This window comes from Urocampus carinirostris, chromosome 1 (assembly GCF_059441175.1).
Source record: "Urocampus carinirostris isolate Australia breed hairy pipefish chromosome 1, RoL_Ucar_1.0, whole genome shotgun sequence".
Classification (NCBI taxonomy): Eukaryota; Metazoa; Chordata; class Actinopteri; order Syngnathiformes; family Syngnathidae; genus Urocampus; species Urocampus carinirostris.
Genome location: NC_142349.1, coordinates 58,857,501 through 58,875,071, shown reverse-complemented (window position 1 = coordinate 58,875,071; position 17,571 = coordinate 58,857,501). Strand labels below are relative to the sequence as shown.

At 39.5% G+C, this 17,571-nt stretch overlaps 1 protein-coding gene across 1 annotated transcript in view; it reads right to left on the bottom strand.

Annotated features, from left to right (window-relative positions):
• Positions 1–17,571, bottom strand: part of jph1b (junctophilin 1b) — a 31,736-nt gene that overhangs the window by 2,267 nt on the left and 11,898 nt on the right. Inside the window, exons 2-6 of the mRNA XM_088346851.1 lie at positions 12,825–13,584; positions 11,038–11,156; positions 9,344–9,622; positions 6,754–7,187; positions 5,176–5,272 (exon numbers count right to left, since the gene is read on the bottom strand). Of these exons, the coding sequence (XP_088202977.1) occupies positions 5,192–5,272; positions 6,754–7,187; positions 9,344–9,622; positions 11,038–11,156; positions 12,825–13,584 (1,673 nt within the window). The 3' untranslated portion in view covers positions 5,176–5,191. The remainder of the gene's footprint in view (positions 1–5,175; positions 5,273–6,753; positions 7,188–9,343; positions 9,623–11,037; positions 11,157–12,824; positions 13,585–17,571) is intronic.

The window sequence follows — 17,571 nt, the reverse complement described above, 5'->3', positions numbered from 1 at the left end:
ACTAAATTTGGAAAGTCGCATAAATTACTAAGGCCATTGTTTTTGATGTTCTCATTAAAAGAACTATGTCTGGCTAGCCAGCCAAACGTTCCCGACCCCTGGTATAATGAATACATTTTGTACTTTATTACACGTGTTAAATCAATGGCGTAGTTTTGGCATTGACGGAGGGGACGTGTCCCAACCAATATCAAGCTATCATTGTTTTGCCCCTAACAATATTATGTGATCATAATATCATGAAAAGTACTATGTCCCCACCAATACCAAGACTATTCCTAAGCCCTTGTGTTAAATGTAATTGATATACAGCAATCCCTCACTACTTTACGCTTTGTACTATGAGCTTCAGTGAATCGTAGGTTGAAATATATTTTGCAATCCTCGGCGGCTTTTTTTCCCTTTTTTGTTCACCAAAAGTGAACTGCACTTGTGCGGCCGCGATCAGTTATCTTCGAACGCAAATTGCGAGCGACGACCAGCAGATCGTACTTGGCCGCTCCTTTTTTTCCGTTACAGTATTTCTGCATAACTGCACTTGTGTGGCCGCGATTTGTTGTCCTTAATTCCATACTGCTGCGAGCGGGGACCAGCAGAAGACACTTTTGTCAGGAGGTGAGCCGTTCTGGCCTGCCTAAAATGAAATGCAAGTTTGTTGTCGCGGTCCATTACTTAATGTCAAATATTGTTAAGAGCAGGGGCTGACACAGCACTCTTTTTTTCATTCCGGGCCACAGAAGCATGTTGCCTGCCTATAATGAACTGCACTGTCTTGAGCGTTATCCATTATCCTCATTTGACTACTGCTGAGAGTTGGGGCAGAGAGAGGAAATTTATGTCATGCTTGGCGGGTCTTTTTTTCCCATTTTTTCCGCCTAAAATAAACAGTATCTGTGTGGCTGCTATCCATTATCTCAGTTGGCTATTGCTGAAAGCAGGAGCCGGCAGAGCGCATGTTAAAAATGTGGTTACTTCACAGGGGTTTTTGGTCCTTATTAACTGCGTTTAAACGAGGCATTACAGGACAGTGAACCCCGCTTATCGTGTGAGTTACGTGACAAAAAGAACCAGTGTTTGGCAAAACCATGAAGTGGAAACCCTTTTTTTTACTAATCACCGAGATACTTATGTCAGTGGAGAACATTTTACAAAATTATGGGTTTTAGAGAAACTTGAAATTGCATGAACATAAGGTAAATTTAGCAAGCTGCTGTACGTGCTTGTACATATTAAACTGCAACGTTATTGAAGAGTAGGAAGAAACAGAGAGACTGTTTAGCTAATCAGAATGCAGAACAAAAATGCAATTCAGTGAAGTAGCAAGACTGTAAAAAGTGAACCGCATGATAGTGAGTACATAGTAAATATACATGTTAAACAAATGGTTAGAAAACATTTGCCGCCATAAATTTCACCTATTCAACTTGTTTCCACACAAAAGGTAAAACTGAACTTTTAATTCAAAGTAAACCTTCAACCAGATCTTAAACTAAACTTAACTAAAACTAGGACTAAACTAAACTTTAAATTAAAACTAGACAAGACTAAAACTTCCACTAATTTCATATGCAAATCTTTTGCAGAGGGCAGTAAAAGTCAAACCAAGATCATCAATCTCTGACCCACAGTCCGTAAAGTAACACTTTAGCTTTTTGCCCAGCGCAGGTTTAACTTGCAGCTCTGTTGGTGATACCTTAATGTCCTGTGAGGAATTATGGTCAAAGCTCCTAGCATGTTTTGCATATCATTGTGATACGTTGTAATATGATATAAGAACTGCGAAAGTACAGGTTCAGACGGATGACTAAAAGTTCAAAATATCTTTCCAAAGTGGAAACAAAGGTATGCCATGATCAAATGTGTAATTAGTTGGTCGACATTCACGCTAAAAACATCACATATTCAGAAGCAAAACACATTTTCTACTCCAAACATATTCTCTTGTTTTTCTGTTTTTACAACAAAGGCTGCACAACACCCGTACTGTATTTCTCGCAAACATTTTTAAGACGCTGCATGTTCAGCAAGGAGTAGGCGTCTTAAGCATCTGACTAACTTTGTCCTTGAAACACGACCGTTGCTGGTTTACACATCATGAAAAAAGCCTCAACACGGACTGACTGGCTGCCTGTGAGTGTATATCTGGCTTGGGGTATCAGTTACCTGATTTAACTATCACTGGCTAGTCAATCTTAACACTGTATAAATATTAGTGTCAAAAGAAGAAAACCCTTAAGTGTTCCCTATAGTCAAAAGGTCATACATGAAAATTGTTCTACAAGCCATCATCATGAATCAACGTTAGCATCAAAACTGTGATGAAATTTTGTGAGACTTTAAAATAGTCATCACATCAGTATAGAGTTCTACTACAAGCGACACCATTCCATTCAGGAAAGGTTTTGACAGACACCTTCCTGTGTAACCACCAAATAAATGGACAAAATGAAGCAAGCCGGGATCATGAAAAAAAATGACTATAACTGTGACGATGTTTATATGCAGGCAATAATCTGATTAAAAAAATAATTACTGGAGCATTCAGATTCAATAATTTACATGGCTACAAACAGACAGGTAACCCCTTATACATGCTATAAGTCCTTGAAAGTGCTTGAATTCCATTTTTATGGTTTTTAAGGATTGGAATGTGCTTATATTTTAGGTGAAGTGATTGTAAATGCTTGAAATGTTGCCCTTTTACTCAACAAGTCTGCTTAAAAAGGACGCCAACACTACTCTCTGGTGTCTCCGCTTTGCGATAGCATTTCTTCTTGCCTCGTGTTTTAACAGCAGCGCACATTAGTTTGTATGGCATTGTCCTTTGAAACATCATCGCCCCCTACCTGTCAGGCTCACGAATACATTTTGAATTGATTTGACAGGTGCATGCTACACCTAAACAGTTAACTATAAAATGTGTTCTGGTTGCAAGGATTACTTATCAATAATGCAGATTTATTATGGGCCATGCAAATATTTAAGGTAGTAATGGGAAAAACGTATTGCAACTGAAAATGTAGGCTGTATACTATGGTCATTTTTACCAAACACCTTTATGGGGAGAAATCTGTCTTAAAAACAGATATATTCACAATTTATTAAACAACTAAAAATCATATGTCTTAAAAATGCACAAGCAAGGTTAAAAATGCATATGTGAATCTTAGATATATTTGTGGATAGGCAAAATATATAATTCTTCATTTAATGGTACTGGAGAAATTGGGAAATTCATTTTCCAAGTTCTTAGAAAGTGCTTGAAATTGGCCATGATAAGGTGTACAAACCCTGTGTCTTTACAAGATGAGCTCATACGTGGCAAGCCAAAAGCATAGACTTACACTATATATGAATGGATACAACGGTGTAATCCACTGTTTTGGACTATATTATTTTCACCGTAGGGTCAGAAAATAAAATTGAAATGTCTTATTAATACAAATTAGTCTTTTATTAGCAAGAAAGCTGGAATTAGCGTGTATCATTTGTCTTTGTGCTACAAGTACCCCAGTGTTTAGGTAACAACATTATTCCAGATAAGGGAAAACTCACGTTTGCTCTAGCAACCGCATTACTCAACTGTGTATACAAGCACGAGTAATTAGAAGGAAAGACTCTCCCAACCATTGCAATCACAATATTCGTGGTCGGACATCGTTTGATTTTGAAATATTTATTTGGAAATCATAGTGGAAAATGAGTATTTGGTCAACACCAAAAGTTCATCCCAATACTTTGTTATGTAGCCTTTGTTGGCAATAATGTTTTCTGTAACTTTTTATAATCTTTTCACACACTGTTGCTGTTACATTTGGCCCATTATTCCATGCAGAAGAGTTGTGATGTTTTGGGGCTGTCGATGGGCAACACGGACTTTCAACTCCCTCTATAGATTTTCTTTGGGGTTGAGATATGGAGACTGGCTAGGCCACTCCAGGACCTTGAAATGCTTCGTACGAAACCACTCATTTGTTGCCCTTGGCTGTGAGTTTACAAAGATCAGATCAGTCGTTCTAGTCACTTTGCGGAAACACAGCCCTAAAGTATGATGTTTTCACCCTCATGCTTCACATGCATTCCAGTATTCTTTCTCCTCCACGGAACCCGTATTTCTACCAAAAAGTTCAATTTTTATTTCATCTGAGCATAACACATTCTTCCCAGTCCTCTTTTGGATCATCCAAATGGTCTTTAACAACAGCATACGGGCCTGAACTGCCTTCAGGGGCCATGTACTGGCTTCAGCAAGTCTGGCAGTGTGAGATTTGAGTCCCCCTCGGCGCATTGTGGTCCCAGCTTTCTGTAGGTCATTCACTAGGTCCTCCGTGTGGTTCTGGGATTTTTCCTCACCGTTCTTTTTATCAGTTTGACACCACAGGGGTGAGATCTTGCATGGAGCCCCAAATCAAGGGAGAGTATCAGTGATCTTGTATGTATTCCATTTCTAATAATTGCTCCCAAATCTGATTTCTTTACACCAAGTGTCTTACCTCTTGCAGTCTTCCCAGCCTGGTGCAGGTCTACAATTTTGTCTCTGCTGTCCTTCGAGAACTCTAGGGTCTTGGCCTAGTCGAGTTTGGAGTGTGACTGACTGAGGTTGTTGACAGGTGTCTTTTATATCGATAATGAGTTAAAACAGGGTGCCATTAATATAGGTAACAAGTGGAGCCTCATTAGACCTCATTAGAAGTCAGAAGACCTCTTTGACAGCCAGAAATATTGCTTGTTTGTAGGTGACCAAATACTTATTTTCCCCGCTAATTTGTAAATAAATTCTTCAAAAATGAAACAATGTTATTTTCTGTTTTTTTTTTCACATTCCATCTCTCATGGTTGAGGTTTATCAAAGTTGAAAATTTCAAGCCTCTCTTATCCTTTTAGATTTGGAGAACATTCTCAATTGGTGGTTGACAAAATACTTATTAGCCCTACTGTATTTCCTGCATGTAAACGTACCTGGTGTTTATAACCATACAACATGATGTGTGTACACAAAAGATACAATTAAATTAAAAGAAAAAAAATCACTGGTTGAACAGAATCTCAAATTGGTTTTAACTTTGAATGTTCTATTGAAATGTTATAGTATTACAAGTCCTGAATATACCTACCGATATGTAGTTTCAGAAAATTAAGGGAAAATAAATAAAAAAAGATTGTGTTATAACTTACCAGAGGTCCAATTTGGTCAAGTCAGGAAATGAACAAAAATAATGGCTAGACCCACATTTAATAGCATCACCAAAACCACCAAAATAGAGTTGGGACCCTGTGGGGAAGAAAAAAGACATTTTATTCAACGCCAATTTATCTGTAGTCAATGTTCATACCATTGCGTATTTTGGTGATTATATCTTATTTATGCAAAAGTTAATATATAAACATAATAATTCATTTTCAGATATTTTGTCTTTTTAGACAAAAATGATCCCCCCACTTAGTTTTAGTCTCAGATTTCTGTTCTGTCTTACACAAAAGTCAGTGCAAGACTGTCCCACTGCATTTTTTCCCACTTGTGCACCGTGACCTCTGACTGAAAGGGACAGAGCTAAAAGTCCAACAACGACTGTTTTAAAGTTTAAAAGAAGATAAGGGTGGATATTTTACATCCAGTTCCCATGTACTTCTGGACAGCGAAATCAAACCAACATCGACATTTATGCATACTGTATGCTGGATTTTCCCAAGTTATCAGAGCAAACGATTTGTTTTGGTACTAAAAAGGGTGTTCCAAAAGTCTATTGTTTTTAGCGATGAAGCGACTTTCCACGTAAAGTGCAAAGTTAACAAGCACACACTCTCATAAGGGTACTGACAACCCACATGAACTTCTTGAACATCAGCGAGATTTCCCAAAGGGGACTGTGTCTTGAGGTCCGTTGAAGAAAGCTGTCAACAGACTAATGTTCTTTGAAAGAGCAACAGTCAATGGTGAGGTGTACCATGACATGTTAGATAGTGGTTAATGGATACAATAAGTGAGAAAAAGTCTGGTGTCTTCATCTTCCAAAAGAGTTTGATGGTTTCTGAACACAACACTGCCAGACATATGGATATCGGTTTATTGGTCTGGGCAGAATGATCATGATCTCATGTCCTGGCCACCTGAATCTCACACCATGCCATTTGTTTTTGTGGGGATTTGTTAAAGGATTGGTCTACGTGCCCCCTATTTCAAAAGACATGGATGAGCTGAAGGCATGAATTACAGAAGCTGTTGCATTCATTGACAATGAAATGCTGGGATGTGTTTGGTAAGAATTTGATTTTCGGCTTTATGTGTGTCATGTGACCACTGGTGATCACATTGAACATTTTCGAACATTCCATGTGAAAAAGAATTGAAATTCTGATTTTACCAGATGTAGTTTTATATCCTTAATAGTTTCCAAGACTGTTTCCCCCTGTTTTCTGGGGTATTTCCCCACAATGTTACCAGTCATTAGGTGACCAAAGCCCCCATTTACAACCCCCGATGCTGAGCACCAAGCAGGAAGGTAATAAGTACCAATGTTGTAACTATTAGGTAGGATTTCGTCAAGGCTTGAACCCATGCCCCCTCATTTTTGGGTTGGGCGCCCAGTAAGGTCACCGAGCTGGTTTAATAGTTTCCAAGATATTCAATGTCAAAATGTACGCAATACTTTTGGAACACCTTAGATATAATTTCATCAAACTTTATGCCAAAACTATATGGTATTTTTGTATGACTAATTACAAGATACAGCTTCTGACATATAACATACTTACAGACTCCTCCTCAACAATTTCTGGGGTACTTTCCATGCTTGCTTTTTTGGTTTCTGCAAAACTTTTTGGTTTGTTTAATTCCTTTGCCTTTGTCTTGAAAGACTCTACAGCTTTGGTGCTCTCCTTTGGTGGGGCCGGGGAAGGATTTGGTGCGGGTGAGGCCCTCGGTGGGGGCGAGGCCCTCGGTGCTGGTGCCATAATTTGCTTTGTGGGGGGCGGCAAACGCGCGAGGCTTGATGGGTGAAAATCAAATTCAAGTGGTTCTTCGGGTGGCGGCATCTTGACATCCTTGACATAGTAGCCGTGATATTGGGAGTGGATTTGTCCATTGTTAGGGTAACCACTATTTGGCAAGGTCGGTTTCACTGATGAGGATTCTGCTTGTTGCCTTACTTCCTGTCTTAGAGAGACTTTGGATGCTGCTTTTGTAATACCTGGTTCAAAAAGAATACGTCAAACAATAAACATACTTCTTGAAAATTTAAAACTATGTGACTGAGGCAATTTTTTAGCAGTCACTATTATTTAAAGAAAGGGCCACATGGTTAGTTGTTTGTTGAGTTGAATGTACAGATCATGGACATAATAACACCTATAACAATATCATAACACTATACTATTGGGGGACAATTCCATTGGGAATAATTATGCTGTCGGAGCATTTGTATTTTGGACGTTAGCGTTACAGTAGACCCCAGGATATGGGGCCCCCACCTTATGATGTTTTTACTTTATGATGTGGAACAAAATGTTTTTTTCTGACCCCCTTAATACAGCATTATTTCCACCCTACAACACCAACAACAAATTATTTTGCGGGCACAAAAACGTACACATTACAAACTTTGGGGTGTTTGTGTGTATGACAACAAGTCAAGTGCTTCATATGTCTCCAAGTTGTCTGTATTCAATTGGTCGACGTTGAATAAGATGCTGGTTTGCTATTGGTTTGGGTAACAGCTTAATGAATATGTTAATATGCTATTAGCTGGATTCACAATGGTGCCTTCCTTTTTCTTTTTGTTTAGAATCTCACATAACACACTTCAGTTTGTTTAGCTATCCAGTGATGTCAAATGATAAAGCAATAATATGATAACAATGGAAATTAAGCTTAAGATAATAAAGAAATATGAAGTAGGCAACCTTACCCTCTCTAAGGAATATGGCCCTAACCAGTCGACAATCAGGGAAATTATTTTTAGGAATGAGGATGTCAATAAGGCAAAAAAAAGACGTCTTTGTGCATAAAAATCCAGAAAAAAGTTAAGGTCAGTTCTAATTTTAATTCGCTGCCCCCCCTTCTGTATCCACCCACTAACTCCACTGTTACCAGCTCAAGTCACGACACCCCAAAGGAAAGAAACCTTTTCATTTTTCCTTTGCAAGTATTTTTAGTTAAATTGTTATTTAGTCATATACACATATATAAAAAAATAACTATTTCGTACTATATAGCAGGGGTCAGGAACCTTTTTGACTCAAATTCTATGAAAGCAAAATATGTTGATTTTTTTGGGGGTGTTTTTGAGAGCCACATTATATATTTCAAGACCAAATTCCACAAAGCATTAAACCCGCTCTCCTGAAAAAGTTAGTTCTTCAGCACAACACTGTGTGACATTTGATGATTTTAGAACCTCTGTGAAATAATAGTAAAGCCACAACCTGCCCCATGTGAACAATCTAAAGTGTGTCTCCCTCTCGCAGTAACTTAAGATAGTTGAGGCTCATTTTGACCATTGCTTTTGTCGTACATAATGGTTTCAAAAGAAGGTGCGAGCAGAATTATTTTGTAAAAACGTTCCAAAACACTGCAAACAAGAAGGAAACAGATGTTTTTAGGGAAGTGCGCTATGTGTGCAGAGATCCCCCTCTACCACTAACCCAATCAAATTGCTCTGGGTGCTTGGCTGGGATTTTAAGAAGTTTACAGATAGTTCGGTGGCTTTTCATTATTTAGTGTCTCAACAGTAAACATTGATTGTTTAATGAGCTTCTGTTCAAAGGATTTCTTTAAGACGTATTGCCAAAACGGGGTCAGCTGGTGTAACACTGTGAGTGGAAACAGTAGTTTAAACTTTATTCTGTACAATATGGACCAAACTGATTTCTTTCTAAGTTGCTTTAACTTTGCATACACTAAAATGAGAAAGTCATAAAGAGCCATATCTAGCTCATGAGCTATAGGTTCTTGACCCCAGTTATGGTGCATTTTGTTTTTTGAATGTTTTTAACTGGGTTAACATAGGGGTTTGGAACGCATTGGCTTATGACTGCAGGCTTCCATTACCCGCCATACGGCAATTTCACTTTAAGACCTCCGCTCCAGAACAGATTAATTTCATATCCCGAGGTCTACTGTATACAGACATTTTCCCTAGCCAAAATGGCATAAGTCCGAATTGTGTCACGTTAGATAGTAAAAAGAGTTTTGCCAACCTGCTACAACATCCAGACAAAAACATATTTTAAAATATAAATAAGAAATTATACTTTTATATTGACTTCCCCAAGGGTCTTGCAACACCTTGTGACAGACTGTAGACAAATAGCATCTATTAGAAAAAAGAAAATGTAAAAAACTTACCTTGAGATAAAGTTTCAGCTGTTGGGGTTTTGTTTACTTTCCCAGGAGGCTTTGGGGGACTGACAGTGGCAGATGGCTTCTCATTGAAGAAAGTCTTCTTCATGGGAGTTGGTGAGGGAGTGGGGCTGTGGCCTGGGCTCTGGGATGGAGACTGTGTTGGTGTGGTGCCTTTCCGGTAGAAATGAGGGCTACTTGATGGTGTTTTCTCCATTTTACTTTCCTCCGGGACTTCCTTTACCTCCACTGGTTCATTGTATTTTTGCCGCACATAGTCTGGGCCTGTGATACAGTTACCAAAACAAATTATACACATGGACGGTATTCAACATGATTCAATTTTGTTGTTATGTAGGGGTTAAAAGACTATTATTCATATTGAGACACTATGATGGCTTATGGTACCGTTGCGAGTTATTGGGTTTAACTAGCTTACCCATTTTAAAATATTCAAATCATTTAAAGGTATTCCTAAACAGATTTTTTAATTTAATAAGGCACAGAACGTGTAGTGTTCCTCCTCACAATTGCCAAATATGTTGCAAAAATTTCCACGCGCCAAGGGACCCATCTTGCATGTTTACTCTAGAGCTGTGACAACATTGAAGGAACACAACTCTTTCAAAACAGCGAAGACCGTTAACACAAGATGTGAGGCCTGCTCCAAAACAGACAGCGATTAAAGTGAACACTGATTGCATACAGCTCATTTCGGCTTAGAGGTAGGTGACTGTGTAAATTTTTTCGTGTTTCTTGGCCTTGTGTGCTGCTGTTGGTATAATTTTTGTCCGACTAGCTCACCCTTAGCGTTGGAGATGCTGAGGGCTTTCCTGTTTCGTTTGCTCTTGGTTGGCGCTCGGTGGCTTCCCACTGTGTTTGTGGCCTTAGCTGTTGCCACTTTTCATTGTTGGTTCTTGGTTAGGCTGACTGCTCACTGCCTGTTTTTTTTTTTTATCAGACTAGCTTGGCGTTAGCGCCGGTTTTGCCTAGTTCCATTGTTTGTTTATTCTCGGCCGGCGATTTGGTTGTGGCCATAGTGTTGCCGCTTTTTGTTCTTGGTTCCCGGTTAAACTGGCTGCTCACTCACGTGTTTTGGTGGGCCAGCCTCGCGTTTTTCCGCCGAGGATGCAGCCACCCTTTGCCGCTCAGTCCCGGTTAGCCCCTGTTGGCCACTCTTTGTTTTTTTTTGCTAGCTAGCCCCATTTTGGCCGCTTGTCCTTAGTTGTACCATTACGTCATCCACCTGCGACACAACACCTAGGAATTCTCCACAAAAACTACCAAAAGTTTGCTTAAAACACTTGGAACCTCTTCTACTAATTAACAAAAAAGACTAGATGGTGATTGCTTGCTAGGGTGCTGGTGTTCCCCTGATGATATAACAGCTAAGAATGACAAAGATATGCTGTCTTCAAATGCATTATCTAGGAGAAAAATTGTCAGATACTGATAAAATTCATATATGTATATGTTATGCAAAAAACATGTACTATTTTGGTAATACCTTTCACTTTTACATTTCTTATTGATGAGATGTCCAAACAGAAATAGAATGATACAAAAAAAAAAACATGTCTTCTGTTATGCGTAGGTTAAACACACAAACCGCAACAGTTGTTGTGTTAGTATTGCATAAACGCATTGCTCTAGGTGTTTATAACCTACTGTTAAAATTGTTGTGACAACGTCATGGTTACCTGGCTGATGGAAACTTGGCGACAGTTCTCGGGCCACGGCTCTTGCGATATCCGAATCCTGGCTAGCCGAATGCGCTGCCTGATCTGCTGCCTCTGCTTTAGCCCGAGTGTGAGATGTCCTACAAAAATCAATGGTTTGGTAATGGCAATGTTTTGTTAAAGTATTGTTAAGAAACTGATGAAAGACTCAAGTAAACTGGACTTAATAGATTTTCTGCTTGCTAGCAATTGAAATGGGTAACCCTTTTTCTTCCCCGTGTTACTTTACTTCCGTGTTGTGAGACGGGTAAAACAGGCGCTGTAGACGAATTGAGCAGTTTATTCAAAAGGTTTTGTTTTTACAGAGTATTTTGGGCACAAATGAGCTATAAGGACAATGGCTGGGAAGATTCACACAGTCAGAATGGCTGACAATTACTTTTATACTGGGAGGGCAGTCCCAGCGACTGGAACCTACGGAAAACAAAACTAAGTGAGTGGAATTGTCTACTGGAAAGAGGAATCTTTCTTCAAACTGGTGCTAAAAGGAACTGATATGATGATATGATTTACAACAATAAACATCATGGCATACAAAGAACATAAACAAAAACAATTCTATATTTTGATGATTGATTAATTTAAATATCTATGTTTAAGTTCACAGATGTGAATGGCCTTTCCGCAATAATTATATTTCTGCGGTCCTTCAAAAATGTAGATTGATAACCTTTTTTTTCTGGTTCTTAGTTTCTCATCTCATCAGCTGCACCGCTTATCCTCAGTAGGGTCGCAGGGGTGCTGGAGCCCATCCCGGAAATCATCGGGCAGTGGACACCCTGAACTGGTTGCCAGCCAATCGCAGGGCACACAGGGACAGACAACTCGCTCACTCATTCACACCTAGGGACAATTTGGACCGGCCAATCCACCTGAAATGCATGTCTTTGGAATGTGGGAGGAGGAAAACCACGCAAGCACGGGGAGAACATACAAACTCCGCACAGTAAGTCCGGTAGCTGGATTTGAACCCACACAGGAGGTTCCCAAGACCTTAAACTGTACCGCACACGCGCTAACCACTGCGCCGCCATGCTGCCCTGGTTCTTAGTTTGTCTTTTTTTATTTCATGAGTAACCTACTGCAACTGTACTCATAGTATTGTACTCATATATTCTTCAATTGTAAAAATGGCAGTTATTGACAGCGTCATCACATATAACCTGTATTTCATCAAATGTGTGAACTTGAAGCAGTCTCAGAAGTGCAGGAAATTGAAAATATTGAATCATCATGTTTCAAAATTCCATTCATGTTTCAGCTTTAGAGTATGTTAAAAAAAGATCCACCAGTGTTCTGCATCTCAAAGGGGATGAATATCAATAAAATTAAGTGATTTAAAAAAAGTGACAATGAGTGGACTGAATAATGGATGTGAGGAGCAGGAATGTGAATTATATATACTTAGAGGGTTGTGCGTATTGGTAATGGATTGTGATCAGCAACTGATTGTCATAACAGCATAATAATGAAGAATTTGGTAACTTGGTATTATTCTTAAAGACTGCAGTACTTAAATAAAAGTATGTATCAGACCTGGCATTAACTTTATTGTAGGAAGAGGAAAGAAATAAAATAATATTTTTTCTTGCAACTAGGAGTTTCAATGAAGAAAAGCTTCTTTGTGGTCAGAGCTCAAGAATTGAGCATCCAACATGTGGATCCGGGATTTGGCTGCAACTCCTTTATATGGGTACTTTTTAAATGGCACTATTTGTGGTGTATAGGAAAAGAGGTTGTGATATTACCTGGAAGTAGCAATCTCTACTTTGGTTCTGGCAATGGCAGCGGCTCTGATTGCTCCTTCAATGGCACGGTCCACCTTCTGTTTGGTCTTGGTGTTCTTTAGAGGGATTAACTGCTTTTTGATACCTCGGGCCAATACGTTGTTTTTATACTTTCCTTCCTCTTTGGTACCATTGGGAAAGACAGTACAGCCATAGCCATGACGCTTGTTATTTAACCATTCTCCTTCATACTTCATGCCATTGGACCTCTCAGAGACACCAAATCCGTTGCGTTTGTCATTCTTCCACTCTCCCATGTAGGACTCCGTGGTGGTGGCATCTACATTGTCCTCGAGAGTCAAGAAATCGTCACCTGGGTCTCCATCTCCAAAACTGATGGTAGAATTGGCATCACTTGAGCTTATACGACTCATATTGGTTTCACTACGCGCCGAGCTGCGTTTACTGGAGATGGATGAGCGCGAATCTGACTTGCGCAATCGCTGCAGGCTGCCAAAAAGAGACCCGCGGCGAAAGAGACCCTTCTTTTTATCGTTACCTTCCCCATCACAGTGAAAGTTAAGCACAAAGCCGCCACGCGTGCCAGCTGGGCTATCAGAAAGACTGTCTCTTAAAACCGTGCCGTTACTTTGCTCGCTACGAAGAGAAGCCAGTGAGGTTCGAAGCGGTGAGCGGATGACTGATGCCATCCCGTACGGGACACTCTGACGAACACCATACCCGTGACGCATCCCCCCAGTCCACTGGCCCTGGTATGTCCCTGTAGAAACAAGAGAGACAATAAGACAGAATGTTATTCGTGAAAACACAAAATCCTTGTGGAAGATTTCACTACTGTCAAAAAAAGTAAAATGCATCTAAATTATGGGTGTCAAAATCAAACCAATGGAAGGGGCATATAAAAAAATTAAGCTACGAGCCAAGAGAATTAGAGGTCAAATTGGGCCTAAAAACATCCAGCCCGACCCGGCCTGCAGTATTAAAGCCCGGTGCAGCCCGAGCCTGACAAATTAACTTGATTTGAAGGCGACCCAGAAGCAAACCCCAATTTTCATATTTTATTCGTCAGGAGAAGTTAGAAGAAGTGGTGTTTTTGGCTAAATCTGGGGTTTTTAAAGGAGGAGATCATTCAAGCATGAAGTCCTACATCAACTTCCCACTGGAAACCAGGTGGCAGGATTTGAATCCAGCACCTTAAAACTGTGACTCAGGGACATGTGCTAATGTAATAATTTTTTGTGTGTTGTATATATGGACAGTACAATTGTTTTACACACAACACTCACGATGCACCACGATGACAAAAGCAGGTCAGGGCCAGATTTGATGAGGAAGTAATGAAAGGTGGGTTGTGTTTCCCAAAACCAAACAATGTGAAACACCTAAATAAGTTTACAAATAGAAAGTCAATTCCAACAATATCTTCAGACTAACAAGGAAAATGTGCAGAAACAGAAAAATTTGTATTTTTTTATTCTGGCCATTTTACTTATTAGTAAATTATGATGTTATTTAAAAAGAAATCTATTTAATCAAATACAATTCTGATAGTTCGATTTTGTTTTCCAATTGGGCAGCCACAGTTAGTGTGCTTAGCACTACTGGCTCACAGAATAGAACAGGTGTAGAGTTTTCTCAAAGTGCTCCGGTTTCCTGCTACGACTAAATACACCACTAAGCTTCGTTGACAAAGATGCTGACACAAGAACTGGATTTGTCACCCATAACATGGCGGCTTCCAATTGCTTCTCAGTAAAACAGTCGAAGACGGAATGAAATATAAAGTGCAACTTTTTATTAAAAGTACCGTAAATAGCTAAACTTAAAAACACTCAAATAACTTTTACCCCCCAAGACACAAGATCAGGTTATGCCAAAAAAGAAATAAACTTTCTCCCAGGCAATGGTTTGAGGAGAAGAGGAGTTGAACTGACAAACATGAGATTTTAACCATCTCAACAATATGGTGGTAAAATATTTAGCTCCATGCTCTGGTTATGAGAGCCTTGGCCTCCAGCTTGGGCTCTGGCCCCGATGCGTTAGCTGGAGAATGTGCGAACGAGCTATTTTAAAAGATGGAAGTAACTTGAGACACTTGGAAGTCTGTTGGCTTGCCAAAGATATCTCGGAGCAGCTATCTTGCTGTATGGAAGAAGCCTCGCCGACTGACTTGACCGAAGAAATGCAAAAACACATTTCATCCCAAGAAAAAAAAAAAAGGGAAATGATGAAATTTCAATAAACCATTCAATGTCACAGTTGGAGTCAATGGTGAATACTGTTCAGTACTTAAAGGTATTGCAAAACAAGGCAATGTTAGTAACTACTTGGAGTAAATTCAAGACAGCCTGCCACCCAGCATTCCCATTTGAGTTCTGGAACAGCACAAAGAGCAGTGAGGATGTAGATGCTCAATTTCTTTATCGGGCTCAGAGCAACTTACAAACAGGAAATGTAAACTTTTTAATTGAATGAGACAAACGGCAAATGTAACCAAGACTCAAATTGATTTTATACGCTACATTAATTTATGGTTTGGTAACGGAACTAAACTTTTATTCTATTAAACTTTTGAATGACCAGAAATATCAAAAGTAGGTTACGGTCTTACAAAAAAAGACCTTGTGTTTTGATGCCTTCCTCTTTACCTTATACAGTGGGATATTGTTATTCCACAAAGCAATTTGAACTTGTACTACAGAGAAAAATGATACACTCAAACTCCTGCCTCTTGTGTCTTGGTTAAATTTCTCCAGAACCTTTCCAATTTAATATTTGCTCTCACAGTTGTACTCATTTGAACAGCTCTGGACACTCCAGTCCTGAAGGCATACCTGTCAACCTGTACGGTTTTACCGTACAAAGTACGTTTTTATGCATTTTAAGACGAGTACGGCGTACAAGGAAATCTGTACGTAAAAACGCAAATTTGTCAATTATGGGTACCATCCGGTATACACCGATTATCACGGAACGGCAAATCAATCAAGTCAAAGGAGTTCGCCGCGGAAGTCTCTATCTCGGTATCGTTTTTTTCGTTGCAAACGAAGCGAGCGATTTGATGGTACTGTGGGCATGCGTCTGCCGCCTGGGGATTTCCCATCATGCATCATTCTGAAAAAAAAAAAAATATGGTGTACAATTATTTAGTATGGGAAAATACAACAGTTTGTACGGGCTGGAGCCGTGGAGGTTGACAGGTATGTGAAGGGTCGCATGTCCTGCAGGATTTTTGAAGATTCTTATTATTTAATGTTGACAATAAAATGTAGAAGCGACGTTTCTTTACTTAATGTTGTGACTCATGCTTGCCCCTCCTGATCAAATTGCTTGAAAACAGCATGCATATTAATTTGTCACTGGACATGTTAACAACTGATTTGTATCGCTTCGAACAGAGGCAAGGAAACGTAAGGCAGTTCTCCGATTGGTTTGCTTGTATAGGCACTTGTTAAGTGACGCCATAATTCTGCAAAGAACCAATTCATTGAAGGAAATCTGCAAAGCACAGAGAACTCGAAAGTCAAACTTAAAATGGTGAGGGAATACTAGATGTTTCCTCATAGTGTAAGCAGCTGTGAATGGCACACTTCAAAGTGGCTTACCTAGTAAGAATCTCAGGTTAAATCGCTGGTTCTCAACACTTTCTTTCCCTCTTTTCAGTCATTCTTGATATACAGTCACAGCTGATGATGAGACACTTAGAGAAGTCTCCCCTTTGGCCATAACCTTAGCTCAATTACTGAACACTGCACGCATTATCCAGTCATATTTGCCCAACTCAGATGTCTCCCACTCCGTATAAAGAAATAAAGGAATCTAATAGTTTTTTAGTCTTTTGAATAGACTCAAACACCCCAAAACCCTACTACTTTAGAACAATGCACTTGTTTATGTTTGACAAAACCTGGGATAAAACTTTAATCTGTTCAGCCCTTTAGCTACCATCAATTCTTTTGATCCCCATGTTGTCACTCAGTTATGAGAGACTGCTCAGATGATTGAGCTTTCTCCGTATATACAGGCAGACGGACAATAGCTGTTGGCTTTAAACTACAGGAGTGCCCCACTTGTGGTAGCTTTAGCCACTCTGTCATCCTTAATTATATTTGCTGTAGCACATGAAAAAGATCTGTGTTTTCATGTAATTTGAGGTTGTTTTTTTCCTAAGTCTCAGCTGTCCAGCCCCTCCATTTCGTTGCCTTTAATGTTCTTCCCTACGTAGCCATGGAAATGGCCAACTATGTAGTGGATTTTTTTGTTGTTGACAAAATGCTAGGTCTTTGGGTGGATCATGCCTACATAGATTTTATTCTGTAGCTCAAGTATGGCCTAAAATACTCGGCTAGAATGTTTAGCCAGTGTTTTTACCAAAACTAATCCTTACCAATGGTGTTGCATAGCATCTTGGATTTTTCCATTAAATATTATTTTAATTCTCGCTTACATGGATTGGGAGGGGGGTTGTAACATACCATATATTCAGAGTGGGAGAATTTTTCAGAGTGTCACACCTAAATCCCTTTTGCTAAAAGCACTGGCATACTATGTAATGTGTCTTTGGGTCTTCAGCAGCGCTGCATGCTACCGCTTGTCTCGAACTTTGTAACAGACCTCAGGAAAACGTAGCAAGAATAAAATGCTGCAGTGTTTTTCATCCAAAAGAGTGTGCTTGGAACATAGCACAACATATGGCCTTACTTAACTCATATACTGAATGTTCATTTCCTGCAGCCAAAAAAGGAGT